This window comes from Engraulis encrasicolus, chromosome 4 (genome assembly GCF_034702125.1).
Source record: "Engraulis encrasicolus isolate BLACKSEA-1 chromosome 4, IST_EnEncr_1.0, whole genome shotgun sequence".
NCBI classification, from domain to species: domain Eukaryota; kingdom Metazoa; phylum Chordata; class Actinopteri; order Clupeiformes; family Engraulidae; genus Engraulis; species Engraulis encrasicolus.
The window spans coordinates 21,958,394-21,975,483 of NC_085860.1; the positions used below are offsets into that span (position 1 = coordinate 21,958,394).

Consider the following 17,090-nt stretch of genomic DNA (forward strand, 5'->3'; position numbering starts at 1 on the left):
CTGCCTGCCTGCCCCCCCACCAGTCAACTGAAATTATGCCTCAACCTGTGCGGTTGGAAATATAATCATGGCAGCCAGAGTTTAAATTGGATGGGAACCTGGTGGTTCTCAGCTCCCCCACCTCACCTAGGGCTAAACAGCCAGCCAGAGCTGGCTACAGAATTTATACTGCATTAAATAGAAGATACTGACCACTGTGAGTGGAGAATTGCTTGCACTCCATAAGGCAATTTAGCCATTGATGGCATCCTGTGGTATTGTTTTTATTGTACCTTTCACCTTTTAATATGAGGTGGTCTGGGTTTTAGGCTGATGTAGTCCACTCTGTAAGTGGTTCTTGTTCATTTTATTCTTTTTTTTTCAGTATGTTGTTGCCCCATTATTTGTGTGTCCCATTCTTTCTCCTTTCCTTTCCTGACTGTTCATGGTGTGTGTGTCTACGTGTGCGTGCGTGTGTGCCTGTGTGTATGCTTGTGTGTATGAAGCAAAGGAAAGTGTCTCGCTTGTTCACTGAGCAGTGGTACAAGTCCCGGGAGCTAAGAGGAGACAAGCCCCAGGCCTCGCCTTCTTCTCGCAGACAGGTAGCGGCTGCATCACGCAGGCTGTGTGTGCGTGTGTGCGTGTGTGTGTGTGCGTGTGCGTGTGCGTGTGCGCGCGTGCGTGCGTGTGTGCGTGCGTGCGTGCGTGTTTTGCATGCGAGTGCCTTTCTTGTTGACGGCATGTATTGGTTTGATAATAACGAGACCTACACACAGACATATAGACATACCCCCACATACACACTTAAATTGGAGTATCCATTAAGTGTTTACCCTCTAAACTGAAGTGGCTCAAGATATAGCCCTCCTGCTGCGTGTGCGTGCGTGCCAGCGTGCGTGCGAGCGTGTGTGCGTGCGATTCAGACAGAGAGAGAGAGATGGGGATAAAGAGGCCAGCACACTGGAAAGAAAAACACGTCCACAAGCTACAGTACAAAGGAAGGGTATACTGGGTCTCCTCCTCCTCTAAACCCAGTGAGAGGGGAGAGCTCTCTAAAAATACCAAGACCAGATAGTACAGGGGGGAGCTGGAGATGCTCTGGAATTGCAACAGCAGCCCCATGTCAAGGCTACAGTGACCCAATTTCTAAGAAGCACGCCTATTAACCAAATCTGTCAGTCAGTCCGTCAGTTAGGGTGAGCCTAGGGGGAAAGAAATGAAGAGAAAAAACAATTTTTATTTTAGTTTTAGTTGAACAGCAACTATTTTGAACTGGCGTCTTCTCATGTGTGGGCGTGCGTGCGTGCGCGCGTGCGTGCGCGCGTGCGTGCGTGCGAGTGATGGTCTTCATGTGAGACGCAGACTGCAGACGTACAGTACACAATCAGCTCACCGAAGTCATTGCCCTTTAACTTCAAACACTTCATTCACTGGAAGCCAAGAGATAGTAGGACAATAGGGCTGCTTGCCAATATTAACAGTGGCATATATGTATTAAGTGTCTGTATGAAGAGTGTGGCAGTAAATGAGAGAGAGCGAGAGAGAGTGATGCAGGGAAAGATGGAAGGATAGAATAATGGGGGGGTGGAGGAGTGGGAGAGAGTTATAGGCGAGAGCGCGATATATGATGTGAATGTGTGTTTTTGTCTGTCTGAGTGTGTGTGTATGTAATTGTTTTTGTGAGTGTTCCTGGTATGTGTTTGTGGTTACAGCCTTAGGGGTTTTGGCTCGTCCGTTAGAGTGTCGCATGTGACTTGTATGGTTTTGCTGAAATGCCTTCAGGGTGGAGTGTAATGAATGCTGTTCGAAGTGTCATAATAAATCGATTGTGTTTTGTCCAAGCTCATCATCGCTTTTGTAAGCACTGGTTCTATGTCTGTGTCCCACTTGACTTGTCTGACTTACCAAACATGCAGATCGCCAACTCATTGCTACCTTTGTTATTGCTGCTACGTTGTGTCAAACTGAACATTGCCACTTGTTTTACAGCACGCTTACACACACACGCACACGCACACGCACACACACAAGCACACACGCACACACGCACAAACACAAACTTACCTGCCTTAGCACTTACCTGCCTTGTCCATTTCATTATCACACTTTCCCAGACCTCACCATTATTACCTACCTACCTACCTAACTAGACTACCAGCTGTTACCCTTCCCACTGAGTTGCATCGGCTTCAGCCATTTTCATCATTACATTGATACGTCATATCATTTTTTTTTTCATCCATGAAATTGTTTCCCCTCATTATTTTTTCATCATTATTTCATCACAATGTTTAAACATCATCAGACCACTTTGAATCTGTGAAGTTGTTTCTTTTCTATTTGTTTTTTTCTCATTATGTCTTTCCTCATTATGTCTTTCCTCATATGCCCTTTCCTCTGTATCACCTGTAGCGCTATGTAAAGATGTACACAGAGGGTGTGAGCTCATTGGCTGAGCAGTTAGCCAATCAGTTTCACCCTCCTCAGGATGTTCCCAGCTATCCCATTGAAAGGCGGGATTTGGTAAGAACGTGGTGTGGTTGATGTAGTGTTCCGTAGCGCATGTGTTTGTTGCCAAGGCAACCATGTGCAGTGTACTGTAGCACTCATTGATTTGTCTTGATCGAGTCTCTGTGTCGTCCTCAACCCAACTCAAACTTGATTAATTTCTTGGTGTGTAATCAATAATTTGTTGTGTAATAAATGTCGAGTGTGGTGGTGTGTGTTCCTAATGCCTTAACGCATATACCTATACCTGAGTGTGTGTGTGTGTGTGTGTGTGTGTGTGTGTGTGTGTGTGTGTGTGTGTGTGTGTGTGTGTGTGTGTGTGTGTGTGTGTGCCCAATATATCAGTCATTGACATGCTGTAGCCCAGTGTTTCCCAACCTTTTTTGTCCTGCGTACCCACAAAGCCATTTTGTCATATGATGAGTACCCCCTCACTCATGCTCCATATCTGTTCCTCTATCCCAATGTGATTACACTCCATATATTTGCTATTATTACATTTTTCCAAGTACCCCCTGAGGTGTGCTCACGTACCCCTAGTGGTACACGTACCCCTGGTTGGGAAACACTGCTGTAGCCTATAGTAAGTATGTGTTGATTAGTCAGTGATGCAATGCTGGGGTCAGTTATTATGCAGTTCTGCCCAGCATTGTAGTGACTGTGGAATAATAACATTCTCTAAACCAAGAACTAATATGTCCTATTCAAAATGAGCAAAGCAAGCCTGTGAATCTTTTAACTACAAACTTACTTAACCCAAGAATGATGATTTTGAATGACGATGGCATTCAAACAGAAAACCCCATTGTGTCTGTCAGACCAGCACATTGATCGTGTGCTAGTTTTGTAATGATCCTCAGAGTTGGACAGCCATCTTGGCATTTGAAAGTAAAAGTCCTGCCATTTCTAATCTGTGATTATCCTTTTTCACTCTGATGTCAGGCAAGTTCCATTTTTGAAACGAATCAGATAAAATGACTACCGGTTTCCTTAGAAAATCAGAGAGGTGCAAGTTTATGTCTGTGCCGGCGGATACTGTACTCTTCCTGCTTCAAATGCTTCAAATTGTAGGCGACATTATGTGAAATAAGCTCCTTCGGGAGTTCTTTAGTCAGATGAGCTAATTTGCGGAATGTGTGCTGGAAGCACGGCCAGAAGCATTACACATCAGGACTTTTAATTTCCTAAGCCGATTTGTCCCAATTCTGATTATTATTGTTATTATTCATTTATTTCACCATGTTGCCTGGTTGTCCTTCCTTTCGCAGGGCTCCTTGAGGAAGGAGTTCCCCCAGAACATCGGCGGCAGTGACGTGTGCTACTTCTGTCAGCGGCGCGTTTACGTGATGGAGCGGCTGAGCGCGGAGGGCAAGTTCTTTCACCGCAGCTGTTTCACCTGCGACTACTGCGGCACCACCCTGCGCCTCTCCTCCTACGCCTTCGACGTCGAGAAAGGTAGGATTCAGGCGCATTGTTACACGTTTACTCAGAGACGCATCTTGTCACCAGGCTATGCAGGCAGCTGCTTGGGGCCCCAAGCCTATAGATGGTGAGAAACAGCTAAACTGCAGTTGTGGCGATTGGTTGCGAAGGTTCATTCTTATGAATTTTCGCTTGGAGCCCCAACTTTACCCTAGTATCACCTCTGCATTTACTGTTTTGAGAAGGAAGATTTGCACATCTCAGGTTGAGGTGCAGGACAAAGGCTGATTCAGTTTTTGGAGTGAGAGTTATTTGAAGTGCTTTTTAGTGTCGTCTTCCATGGCAGTGTTACCTTCCAAGACTTCAAAGAAAGAACAACTCAATTATCGAAACATAATTCAGCCATGGAATAAAACACAAAGACGGACAGTGTTTCCCACAGAAATTTTGGAAACTATGGGGGCAGCCGGGGTTTATTTTGTCCGGGGGGGGGGGGGGGGGGGGTCTTCTCACACGGGCCTTTTTTTTGGGGGGGGGGGGGGGGGGGGGTGGGGGGGGGTATTCTTGTAGCGTAAATGCAAAACGGCAAAACAATGACTACAGTATGACATTGGCGCATGGGCGCATGGAGAAACTGTAGGCCTGGGCCTATATTTCAGCCATTTATATTTTGAGAAATAAGGCTACATAAGATTTTACCCATGACTTGTATAATAGTAGTACATTGTCATCGTCAAAAAATGCAGTACAGTGAATAATTTCTGTTTACAACACAGTTTCATTCGTCCCCTCATGCAGGGTCTGGGAAAACAATAATAAAACAAAATAGGAGCAGAGATAAGAATTTAAGAGCACTGTGAAATTGTTAACGCATAGACAAAAAGGGTCTTAGAGGGTAGGCTATGCCTTTTCCCCCCACACATATCTGTAGGCGTACACATTCTACATGAGGGGTGCTGGTCACAGGGCCAGTTTTTTTTCCAAATTCCTCCCATTAAAAGGGCTGAACAACATATTACACATTTATGTCTATATTCACATTCATTACACATTAATTTCTATATGCAGCCCGATGTCTCCTCTGCTGTGTCAATGAAGGTCTGTCACCAAACTCATTACAACTGTAAAACAAAGCCTAGGGAGTGTTAGTAAACTCATCCCAACTGTCCCTTCTCTGAAGGTTTTTTATATTGCTCCCAAACCCAAGTAAACTACAACAACTTGACTAGGCTTTTGATCCCTGTCTTTCAAGCACTTGTGGTTCTCTCTATAGCAGGGGTGCCCAACCTTTTTTTAACCAAGATCTACTTTTGAAGTTGATGGTCTGCCGTGATCTACCAAGTCAAATTCAAGGATGTCAGCATGAAAATTTAAGACCACCATTTATTAATCACCATTATTATGAACAAAATGTTTTCAGTAGGCTACTATGGCCGTATCTTTTCAGTGTGTTTTTAAAGTGTGTTGAATAGCCTATCTTTACAAAGCAATGCAGCACTGATAGTATGCAGAGATAATTTCAGTCATACACAAGTCATAAACAACTGAAACAATTTCAAAATGATAAACATTTGGTATATAAAAGGCACATAGGCCCTATTTCTAAAATATGATGAAGCATTATCATGCCTTCAGTGGTATAGGCTACAAATTAAAAAGGGCTCAGAAATTCACCATTTGTTATGGGTAAATAGTAGGCTACTATGAGAGAGAGAGAGAGAGAGAGAGAGAGAGAGAGAGAGAGAGAGACAGAGAGAGAGACAGACAGAGAGAGAGACAGACAGAGAGAGAGACAGACAGAGAGAGAGACAGACAGACAGACAGAGAGACAGACAGAGAGACAGAGAGACAGACAGAGAGACAGAGACAGACAGAGAGACAGAGAGACAGACAGACAGAGAGAGAGAGAGAGACAGACAGACAGAGAGACAGAGAGACAGACAGAGAGACAGAGAGACAGAGAGACAGAGAGACAGACAGACAGACAGACAGACAGACAGACAGACAGACAGACAGACAGACAGACAGACAGACAGACAGACAGACAGAGAACTCATTGGATTGGTTAACACCCCTGTTAAGTGTGACTTCTTCTATGAAGGTTTTTTTTTTCAGCTCTCTGGGACAGTAGCACAGCAAAGGCTTTCTATTGTGAGTTTGGCCAATCGTTTTGTCCACAACTGAAGCAAGAAACAGCACAAATTGAAGTGAATTCCATACATGTCAACAACTAACATTTCCCTTAGGCCTACACGCGGCACGCGATGTAAACGCAGTTAGCGATGATGCATGCGACTAGCGATTTGGACGAAGATCCTCGCATATCGGCGTGTCATAACGCATCGTTGCGCACATGTTCTGTTACTCACCCGATGTTACACGTGTGCACACATGAATCAACTGTAATACCCTTACGGTCACTTCCTAATGCTTTCCCCTCATTCTGTGTTACCGTGGGACTACTTGATGTATTTACTCCAGGAGGAAAATGCGAAGAAAATTCAAAATCGTAATTCAAATCGTTTTTAACAAAAACGGATATCGTTAAAAAAAAAAAAAAGTAAAAAAAAAAAAAAAGTTTTCGTAAACTATGGCGGCCAAATTTAAACTATGGCGGGCCGCCATAGTTTCCTCAATGTATGGGAAACACTGACGGATTTTCGGGATCACCTTTTAAATTATGTTGAGAACGGGTGCACTGTGCCGCAGCATGCTAAGCCCCCCCACATATGGGCTTGCATGCCCATGGGGGCCTAGGTTTCAGTCCAGCCTGGGTCAGTTCCCAGCCCTGCCTGATCTGTCTTTGTCCACGGAGGTGGGTTGTCAGCGAAGCACAAGGCATAAGCACAAGTAGAGGACAGGAGTTTGGATAATGGAATGGACGCTATATGTTTATGCTGTCATATTTTTCTCACACAATTTCAGTATAACTTCAAAATGGCAGAGCAGTTGTCCAAATTATCAAACGTTTTGAAAGGTTTTCTTGCTTAATTCTTATCTGATCAGACCCAATATCCATACTACTTTGTTGATGTATAACCAGTCAAAGCTTATAGGTGATTTATGGGTGTTTAATTTAGATTAGATCGGTCAACAGTTCTGATGTGCATGATTTGATGGTGAATGTATGTGATCTAAATAGGATGGTGTTTTGATGTGGGTTTGAAGTGCACTATTATGTCATGTGCTGCCCTCTGTGTCGGTTCCGTTGTGCTCCAGGGCCTGTGGTGGTAATGACTTGTGGCTTTGTGCGACTGGGACAGAAGCATATTGTAGTGTTGCTCTGCCCGTTTTTATGGTCCCACAACACATGAACAGTCTTACTACCGTAGAACAAATCGTGAACCGCAAAAGAGAGAGAGAGAGAGAGAGAGAGAGAGAGAGAGAGAGATAAAGAAAGGGAGAGAGAGAGAGAGAGATAAAGAGAGAGAGAGAGAGAGAGAGAGAGAGAGAGAGAGAGAGAGAGAGAGAGAGAGAGAGAGAGAGAGAGAGAGAGAGAGAGAGAGAGAGGGAAAGAAAGAGGGAAAGAAAGAGAGAGACGCAGGGAACGATGGAAGGATAGAATAATGGGAGGATGGAGGAGTGGGACAGAGAGAGAGAGAGTTACAGGGAAAGTTGAGAGAGGGAAAGAGAGGGGGTGGTTTGGGAATTCTGCACTTTATATAACAGATGTGTGACACATTGTAGGCATTCCTCTCCTCTCGGTGCTTGAGACCCTGTGGCTCTGTCTTTAGCTCTGTGGACTTCATGCGGATGTGGGATGTTGCACTGAGTGCAGCTCTTCTCACGGATGGGTCTGATCGTGTGATTGTAATTGTGTCTTGTTTGTGTGCGGTGTGCATGTGTGCTTCTACAGGGAAGTTTTACTGCAAACCTCACTACTGCTATCGTGCATCAGGCCAAGGGCAGAAGAAAAGGCCTGCTCCTGCTCCAGTCTCCAGCAAGGTACACACACACACACACACACACACACACACACACACACACACACACACACACACACACACACACACACACACACACACACACACACATACGCACACGGTCACACAGTGGGTTAAGCTTGCGTTTTGTATAACAGAATATTGAATGTCATGTTATTCTCAGTGAGTGCATATGAAAAGTGAATTAGTCTCGAGTGATTGTTAAGTAGATTGTTATAGTAATATAATGTTTTTTTCTGATTTGGAATTCTGTTTTGAGTGACAACATAGACACAGATTGTGTGTACAAATTCATGTACAAGACACTGGACAAGACACAAGACAATGTGTGTGCGTGAAAAAAATGATATTCTATTCCACACAGTCACTTGTACCTCTTCCCTCACCTGTCCAGCAGGAGTCGCCAGTGGCAGCCCCGGTCACCGTGGACGCCGGCGTTGCCATCGCGGGTGGTGCTTTGGGCACCGTGTCCCCGTCTGCGGCTTCGGTAGCGGAGCGCCGGCCCTCAGGTAGCCCTCTCTCCTCACTCGGGGCGGCGCTGGGGCTGTACCGCGGGGTGGGGGGCTCCCTGCGCTCTCTGCGGCACGCCGCCGCAGCCGTCGCCTACCACCTGGTGGCGCCCTCGCTCTCCCTGTTGCCGCTGCCGCCTCTCTCCCTGCAGCTCCCTCCTCTTCCTCCCTTTGACCTCTTCTCCTTCCTCTGCACTTACTGTGTCTTCCTGCTCACCTATTACACCCTAAACCTGCTGCTGGAGCTGCTCCAGCATGGATAATGGTTTTATTTTGTTGTTGTTGTCACCTGACTCCCCTTCCTTACCTGTCCAGACCAGAACTGCCCCCCCGCTTTCCAGATCCAACCCCCCCAAGCACGGTTGGCGTTTAGTTACCCGAGTCCCAATGTACCCCAAACTCAACTTAATCTGTTCTTAGCTGACCAGATCAGACCAGAACTGACCACCTCACCAGCTCTCTAACCTCAAGGCCCCTGTTTTGTTTTCTTCTAATATTATTGGGACATTTTCCTCTCTCAGCACCCTCTATTCTGTTCTGTGCCCCTTTCCGAGATATGTTAGCCTCCTGTCCTGTCCCCTGTCATCTTAAGTTGCCTGAATCTTTTCCTTTACACCTGAAAACCTGTCCTGTTTCCTTGTCTTTTCCTAACTAATATGTGCTATTTTTAATTTCTTCAGTGTGAAATGTATGTTTTGTGTTGTGGTATAAGTAGTAGTCTGTACATGTGTGCCTCTGTCATTTAGTTTTGTTCCGTTTCTTCTCTGATTAATATCACTGATCAGTCAGGCAAACTAAACCTCAAGCCAGTGCTCTGTATGGACCCAGTGCTTCAAAATGTTCAAAACAAGCAAATATTAGCCATCTTCAAATAGATACCTTTTTTATTTTATTTTTTTTTAATTTATTTTTTTTACAGTTTTTATGCTTAATATCTTAGTCTCTCTCTAAGTTAAGTTGTGCCCAAGGTATTCAGTCAGTGGTTATATAATGAGGAGCAATCCCTTTTGCTTTTGGCTTCGTTCTTTGCCTGACTGTGTTTTAGTGGTCACTTTCTAGTTTGAGGTTTGCATTTTGTTGTTGCCTGGACGAACTTTCTTCTTTTTAGATTTAGCTTGTTACTTGCTTGTAAACCCTTTGTCCTCCTCTCCTTTTTTTCCTATCTGTCTGTGCACCTGTGTAGTAGAGTGCCTGTTCAGTAGTGCCTGCAAGACTGCCTGTGATTGGTAGATTTCCTTTGTGAGAGTGCCTGCGATTGGCAGATTCCTCTGTAAGCTTTACCTTTCCCCCTTCCTGTCAGAGCAGCTTGATCGCCATTAGTGCTTGAATCGGTGCTTGTGATTGGCTCCAACAAAGCTGCACCAGCCAATCTGTAGCTTGTAGTGTTAATTTACTAATTCATTTATTTATTTTTTGGTCTTGTTTTGCAATCTGGGGTCATGACACTTCTCATACTTTCTGCTTGCTAACACTTACGCACTTTCCTAGTTCTCCAGTTAGCCGCTGACTAAGCCAATACTTCTGGCCCTAATCTTCCTGTCGTGTGGCTGAGTTGAGCTGTAGATTTGGGCCAGATGTAGTGTGAAGTCAGCTGCTGTCTGTCTTTCTCTTCTCTCATGTTGGAGCTTCATAAATGTGATAAGTTATATATTAGATGCAGAACTGTCCACAAACACGAGATTTAAGAACATGACAATAGGATTTAGCACTGGGATGTGTCACAGCCAGGCTAAGGCTCAGGGCGAAGGGTCAGGGTATCCCAACTTGCACTGGGTCTAGTAACAATAATAATGATTATAATAATATAATAATATAATATTTGTTGTTTAAAGTGCAATATCACCATACACCATGGAAGTGAATGTATACTCTGCCCATAAGCTAATTAGTGATGCACATGCAATATACAACATTTAGAGGTTCTTCTAATAGGCCAAAAATATCCTATTTAACATAATATTATCTAGTAGATATACCGGTAATTCTGTGTCATCAATCATATATTTTTGCTAAGCTTAAAAATATACTGTATAACGTAAGATTTGATATGAAATGCACTGAAAGGAGAATATTGTTGCGTTAAATGAAGTATAGGTAGATATTTGGTCTAAGTGTTGTTAAGTACTGTATTTAGGCGACCGAATGCTGTAGGATATGCAAGTTAGTGATCGTATGGTAATGTCACGTAATTGAGTAGTTGAGCATGAAAAAACAGATATGGTGTTCAAGCCCTTATGGGTTTATTCATATTCCCGTCCCTTACCTTCATCAATCGTCTTTCCCATAGCGAAGATGATGCGTAATGCTATTAGTAACACGATCGACATAAAACACACACACACGACACACACACACACACACACACACACACACACACACACGCACGCACTCACGCACGCACGCACGCACGCACGCACACACACACACACACACACACACACACACACACACACACACACACACACACACACACACACACACACACACACACACACACACACACACACACACACATTTTTAATGAGTAATGGGCATGAAACTAGTCATTGCCCATAGTTTGGCAGTACAAGCTTCAGATAATTACTGTACATGCCAGCCCTTGGCAACTGTTCCCGTCCACCTGGGTGCTATTTAACTCCAGGTGTTGTCTTAATTATGCCATGTGCCGTTATGCTGCTTTATGCTACAGTCACTTTATATCTATTTAGATCCACAATATGGCGTCCCCCCGTGCTGCTAAAGCTGGCGTTCATTTACCGGGATAATCACGCTAACATGCTGTATGCACCTCGGGCACTCTCTCTCGGGAATAATGTAAAATGCTAAATGGTTATTAGGTGACTTGGTATTAAAATAGAATATAGGAGGAGACAGATACACTGGTGTGCAAGTTAACATGCATGTTGGTCTGAATATGGGGTGTTTAGAGTGGTAAATACAGTATGAGTGGTAAATACAGTACATGGTTACCCCCATTGGTCTAATTGGGCTGAATATAAATATAATATACAGTTGGAATAATTCAATTTACATTTGGAGAAATCCCATATTTGCATCACCTGGGTTTTACGTTGACTTGTTTTTTTGGTCCCAACGCAAATATCATAATCAATTCAAACTGAATTGCCTTGATTTAAATGAACTCAACTGAATAATTCGCTCAGTTTCCGTTCAGATGATCATCTGACCAGAGTTGCTTCCTAGGATGGGAAAAAGGCAAGGTACCACCAGCTGTCCTGTAAACATTTATACAATATGTCAAGAATGTAAGGCTAATAATATATATTCACTTTTATCTGTGAATACCTGTAGGATACGCATATGCCTAAATAAATGCCAGAGATAGATCACAATCTGTTTGAGTCTCTGTGTGCTTGCACTGGGTATTTGGTCTGTACTTTTAGTGCTCTACTAGTAGACTTGGTGTTTGGAAAGGGATTTCCAGGAGGGATTTTTTGGGGATGTTAGCAGGGCCGGATTAATGCACAAGCTCGATATGGCTGCAGCTCCACCTGCCAGGAGGGTCCTGATTGGCCAATAGTGAAAAATTGCAGCATTGTGACAAGATGCAATATTGAACATCTGCCGTGTAGACGTGTTGATAGACATGATATCCTTAATTCCTAGCTCATAATTATGACTATGTCTATGTGCATTTGTCACGAAATGTGTTTTCCGTGGGGCCCACTGCAACCTGTAGCCAAGGGCCCCCCTGCCATCTTAATCCGGCCCTGGATGTCAGAATGATCATCAATTTTTTTTAGTCTTTTTTTTGTCCTCTTCAGAACGTTCCTTCAAAAGTTGCCCGGTTTTGGCCACCATTATTCTTGTTCCCATTTCCACTGTTACGACCACATTGGGAGCTCCTAGCTTTAGTGTCTGTCCGTCTCTGTCCCTCTATGTCTTTTGCTTTTGCTCCATCTCCATCATTCTCTCTCTCCCCTTCTCCTTCTTTCCTTCCTTCCCTCTCTCCCACTCTTCTCTGTATCCCTCTCTCTCTCTCTGCTACACACTCTCTCCTTCCTCCCCCGCTCGCTCCACAGTGCCCGAGGTGAACGGCGTCGGGGAGCCCAGCGTGCCCAAGCGTTTGCGGGGCACCCCGGAGCGCATCGAGCTGGAGAACTACCGACTCTCCATGCAGCGTGAGGAGGAGCTGGAGGAGGTGCCCGAGGAGACGCTGGCCGAGCACAACCTCAGCAGCGTACTGGACAAGGGAACTGATGTGGAGGAAGGATCCAGGTTAGTCACACACACATTACATTACATTACATAACATTACATTATATTACACAACCTCAGCAGTGTACTGGACAAGGGAACTGACGTGGAGGAGGGATCCAGGTTAGTCACACACACATTACATTACATTACATACCATTACATTACATTACATTACATTATATTACACAACCTCACCAGCATTCTGTACAAGGGTACTGACGTCGAGAAGGGATCCAGGTTAGTTATACACTCATTACATAGAATTACATCACATTACATTTCATTACATTACACAACCTCAGCAGCGTACTGGACAAGGGCACTGACGTGGAGGAGGGATCCAGGTTAGTTATAGTCACTTAACATTACATAGAATTACATTACATTACATTACATTTCATTACATTACATGACACTAGACAATCTCAGCAGCGTACTGGACAAGGGTACTGATGTTGAGGAGGGATCCAGGTTAGTTAGACACACATTACATTGCATAGCATTATATTAACATTACATTAGATTACATAGCATTACAATAAATTACATTGCATTATATTACACAACCTGAGCAGCGTACTGGACAAGGGCACTGAGGTGGAGGAAGGATCAAGGTTAGTTATACACACATTACATTACATTACATAACATTACATTACATTACATTACACAACCTCAGCAGCATTCTAGACAAGGCTATTGACATCGAGGAGGGATCCAGGTTAGTTATACTCACATTACATTTCATTACATTACATTATATTACACAACCTCAGCAGTGTTCTGGACAAGGGTACTGATGTTGAGGAGGGATCCAGGTTAGGTATACACACATTATATTACATTTCATAACATTACATAATATTACACAACCTCACCAGGGGGCGTCTTGTATTCAGGCTCGTCTTGTATTCGGGCCAATATGGATACTTAATAAGTTTCAAAACATAAAAGACTTTGAGAAGTCAATAGAACACAACATCGTTCATCGTAAACATCATAATGACCTTGACCAGAAGTGCTAACAACAGTACATCACTGCGTGTACGTACTTGCTCTCTGCAGTAGCTCAGAGTCGGACATGGAGGAAGAGGACGAGGAGGAGGAGGAGATGCGGCACCATCCCGAGGAGGAGGCGGGGCCCTCTGACCTGGGCGGCGTGCCCTGGAAGGAGGCCGTGGAGATCCACGCCAAGCTGAAGGTCATTGTCAATGTCTTATTTAAATGCTTTTAGTTAAACTGCACATTGGAGACTGGTCAAACGCAATTTCAAGCTTCTGTGCTAACCCTGTTACATAGATTTTTGACTATAAAGTACACTTGACTCTTGACTTGAAGGGCGAGGGCAGCGATGGAGTCCCTGACGAGGGCAGCGCTCAGAATGGGCTCGGGCCCCGCTCCATCAGCCCTCAGCAGGATGGTGGAGAGATGGAGGAAGACATGGTGGAGGAAGGAGAAGAGGACGAGGAGGAGGAGGAGGAAGATGAAGAGGAGGATGAGGAAGAGGAGGAGTCTAGTGATGGTAAAGACTTTCATATTCCAACTAGGATGGGAGGAAGATGTGTCATTGGCTGAGTTTTGTTTTGTTATCAGAAAACGTGTTGCTTTGATGCTTTGTGGAAGTTCTCTTTTCTGTGCAGGTGAAATATAAAACCCTGATTTTTCCAGCCATACAGGATGCAGAAAACCAAAAGTGTCTCTATATTTTCAGTGTTGAGTGGCAATATTTTCAGATATCCGTCTGATTGTGCACAGATGGACTCTAGGGGAGTAGATCTCCTCAATCGACACATCAGTAAAACTCCTCCCACCTGATTCACTGTGTCAGCAGTCTGTCTTTCTCTCTTTCTGTCTTTGTTTCTTTCTTTCTCTCTCTCTCTCTCTCCCTTTCTTTCCTTCTTTCCTTATTTCTGTCTTTCTTTCTCTCTCTTTCTCTCTCGCTCTCTCTCTCTCACTCTCTCTCTCTCTCTCTCTCTCTCTCTCTCTCTCTTTCTCTCTGTCTCCATTTTCCTGTAATCCTGCCCTCCTTTTTTCCTAAGTACCTCTGTAAATTTCCTCTCTCGCTCTCTCTCTCTCCTCTGAGAGGTTAATGCACTCATTCTGTTCCACTCCATTAACTTTTGCGAGTTAAAGCTCTTAAGCCGTTTAATCTGGCAGAATGATATTGAGATGTGTCGTCGTTACGGGCGCTAATTAAATTACGATGCACTTCAGGAAAATTGTACAGTAACCCACTTGCGGTATTTCTCGCCAGGGAGAAAGTCCATTATAGGTATATACTACCTAATGCTTTAGGTGACTCACCTCAGTGTGTGTGTTTTTTTTAAGACTCCAGGTTTGGCTGAGTGCCTGGGGAAGCAATGTTTAAAAGCCCCGAAAAAAAGAATAAACCAATTAATTAATTACCTATTTCTGAGTGAAATTGACGACACTAGAGATGACGCGTCTTATTTGCTCTGTATTAGAAAGAATACCTGCAAAGTCAGGCAGTGTGAGGTAGGGGTGGTACGGTTCACAAAATTCCCGGTTCGGTTCATATCACGGTGTCAAGGTCACGGTTTTCGGTTCTCTACGGTTCTTTTTTTTAGTTCATGATAAATGATGCACTGGGAATATTAAACAATATTTATATAACTGCAGTTATAAAGTGATGTATAGGCTTATAATAGGCTTATTGTATAGGCTCATAATGTGAAAATGGTATGATTTTAATTGTGTCATCCTCTGATTGGTTATATACGCTAATGTTTTAATCATAGAGACCGGATAAGATACTCCTAGAATGTCTGTTTTACATATTTTTCTGGGCAGTACATGAATTGCGGTTTGCGACGGATTGCACGGTTCGGTTCGGTATGTGTGTGAATTGTACGGTTTCGGTTTTCGGTGCGGTTTGTGCCATCCCTAGTGTGAGGTAACCTTTTTCCCCCGCTAAATAAACCAATTAATCAGTTAAGGGGTTGTCTAGAAAATGAGTATGACTTCATTCATCCTCTTGTCTCACTGTCAATCACAGCCAGGCACAGTACCAGTGTTCTTAGTGACCTCTTGGCTGTGTGGGATGTCTTTGGGTAGTTTTACCTGATTATGTGATAAGTTTTTTTTATAACCCTCTGGCTTACTTTATTAAACCAATTCATCAGTTAAGGAGCTATCTAGAGAATGAAAACTATGACCTCATTCATCCTCTTGTCTCACTGCCAATCACTTCAATCCCTTCTAGTTCCAGTGTCTCTTCATGTGTGACATCATTGTCTTTCCTTCCTTCCTTCCTTCCTTCCATCCTCTCCTCACCTTGTTTTCCTTTCATTCCTCTCCTCTCCCTTTCATTTCCCTCTGCTTGATCGCCACCCACCTTGTGTGTATGTGTATGCGTATGTGTATGCGTGTCTGTATCTGTATCTGTCTGTGTGAGCTTTTTCTTTGTGTGGATGTCATTCTGTGTTGTGTCGGTCTGTTGTCTCTGTGTTTTCTTGTCTTCACCATCTTGTCATTCTATTTATGTCATTCTATCTTTGTCTTCCGATCTGTTGTCTGTGTCATCCTCTTTACCACCTTGCCTGTGTGTGCTACCCCCTTTGTGTGTTTGTGTGTGTGTGTGTATGTGTGCTACCCCCTTTGTGTGTGTATGTGTGTTTGTTTGTATGCTACCCCTTTTGTGTGCCTGTGTGTGTATGTGTGTATGTATGGGTGGGTGGGTATGCCAGAGGGCGAATATTGCCCCTGGGAGCGTGAGCTGCAGTCAGGGCTTTGGCTGGAGGGGCTGGCTGATGAAGAGGACACGGGTACCTTCAAAGGTACACTAGCTCTGCCTGCCTACCTGCCTGCCTGCCTACGGGTGACACCGCGTGATGCTCCCTACCCCTCTAGCTCCTACCCCCTATATCCTACCCCCTACACCCTATATCCTAGCTCCTACACCCCATTTCCTACGCCCTACGCCCTATATTCTATCCCCTACACCCTATATCCTAGCTCCTACACCCTATGTCCTACCCCTCTCCTCCCTGTCCTCGGTCTCCTCTAACCAATGGTTAACACCGGAGAACATCCTCATATCACCCTAATCTCCAGGCCCGGTTGCCAGGTTACAGTAGCAGCATCCTGGGTGCCCTCTTGGCTGTGTGGGATGTCTTCGGGTAGTTTTACCTCATTATGTGTTACGTTTTTTTTATATAACCTTCTGGCTTACTTTACTGAGACTAAGTGCTATTTGGCAATAGTCTCCAGTACTGAGTCATGTTTCTTTTTTGTGTGTGTGTTTGTGATTATTTGAAGCGACATTCAAGGTTGACTCAATGCTTTGCAATCTTTGTGATTTTGTTTGTGGAGATATTTTTTGTGCATGTTTTGTGACGATGCAAATCAACAGTCTCATCGGATTGTGATGTTTTTTTTCTGTTCAATATTCAATGATAATGGTTTTGTTTTCAATACTAATTCCTGGCTGGTTGATCACTTTTGAGCAATTTTCTCTAACCCCAATTTTCAGGAGAACAGTTTTGTG

General features: G+C 44.0%; 1 protein-coding gene across 2 annotated transcripts in view; it reads left to right on the forward strand.

The window, feature by feature from the left end:
- Positions 1-17,090, forward strand: part of mical3a (microtubule associated monooxygenase, calponin and LIM domain containing 3a) — a 143,363-nt gene that overhangs the window by 92,239 nt on the left and 34,034 nt on the right. The window contains exons 21-28 of one of the 2 annotated variants that reach the window (XM_063196891.1): positions 2,392-2,502; positions 3,756-3,942; positions 7,766-7,854; positions 8,251-8,362; positions 12,406-12,601; positions 13,649-13,784; positions 13,922-14,105; positions 16,291-16,380. In XM_063196891.1, the coding sequence (XP_063052961.1) occupies positions 2,392-2,502; positions 3,756-3,942; positions 7,766-7,854; positions 8,251-8,362; positions 12,406-12,601; positions 13,649-13,784; positions 13,922-14,105; positions 16,291-16,380 (1,105 nt within the window). The remainder of the gene's footprint in view (positions 1-2,391; positions 2,503-3,755; positions 3,943-7,765; positions 7,855-8,250; positions 8,363-12,405; positions 12,602-13,648; positions 13,785-13,921; positions 14,106-16,290; positions 16,381-17,090) is intronic. The other variant, XM_063196892.1, reaches the window with a different exon arrangement.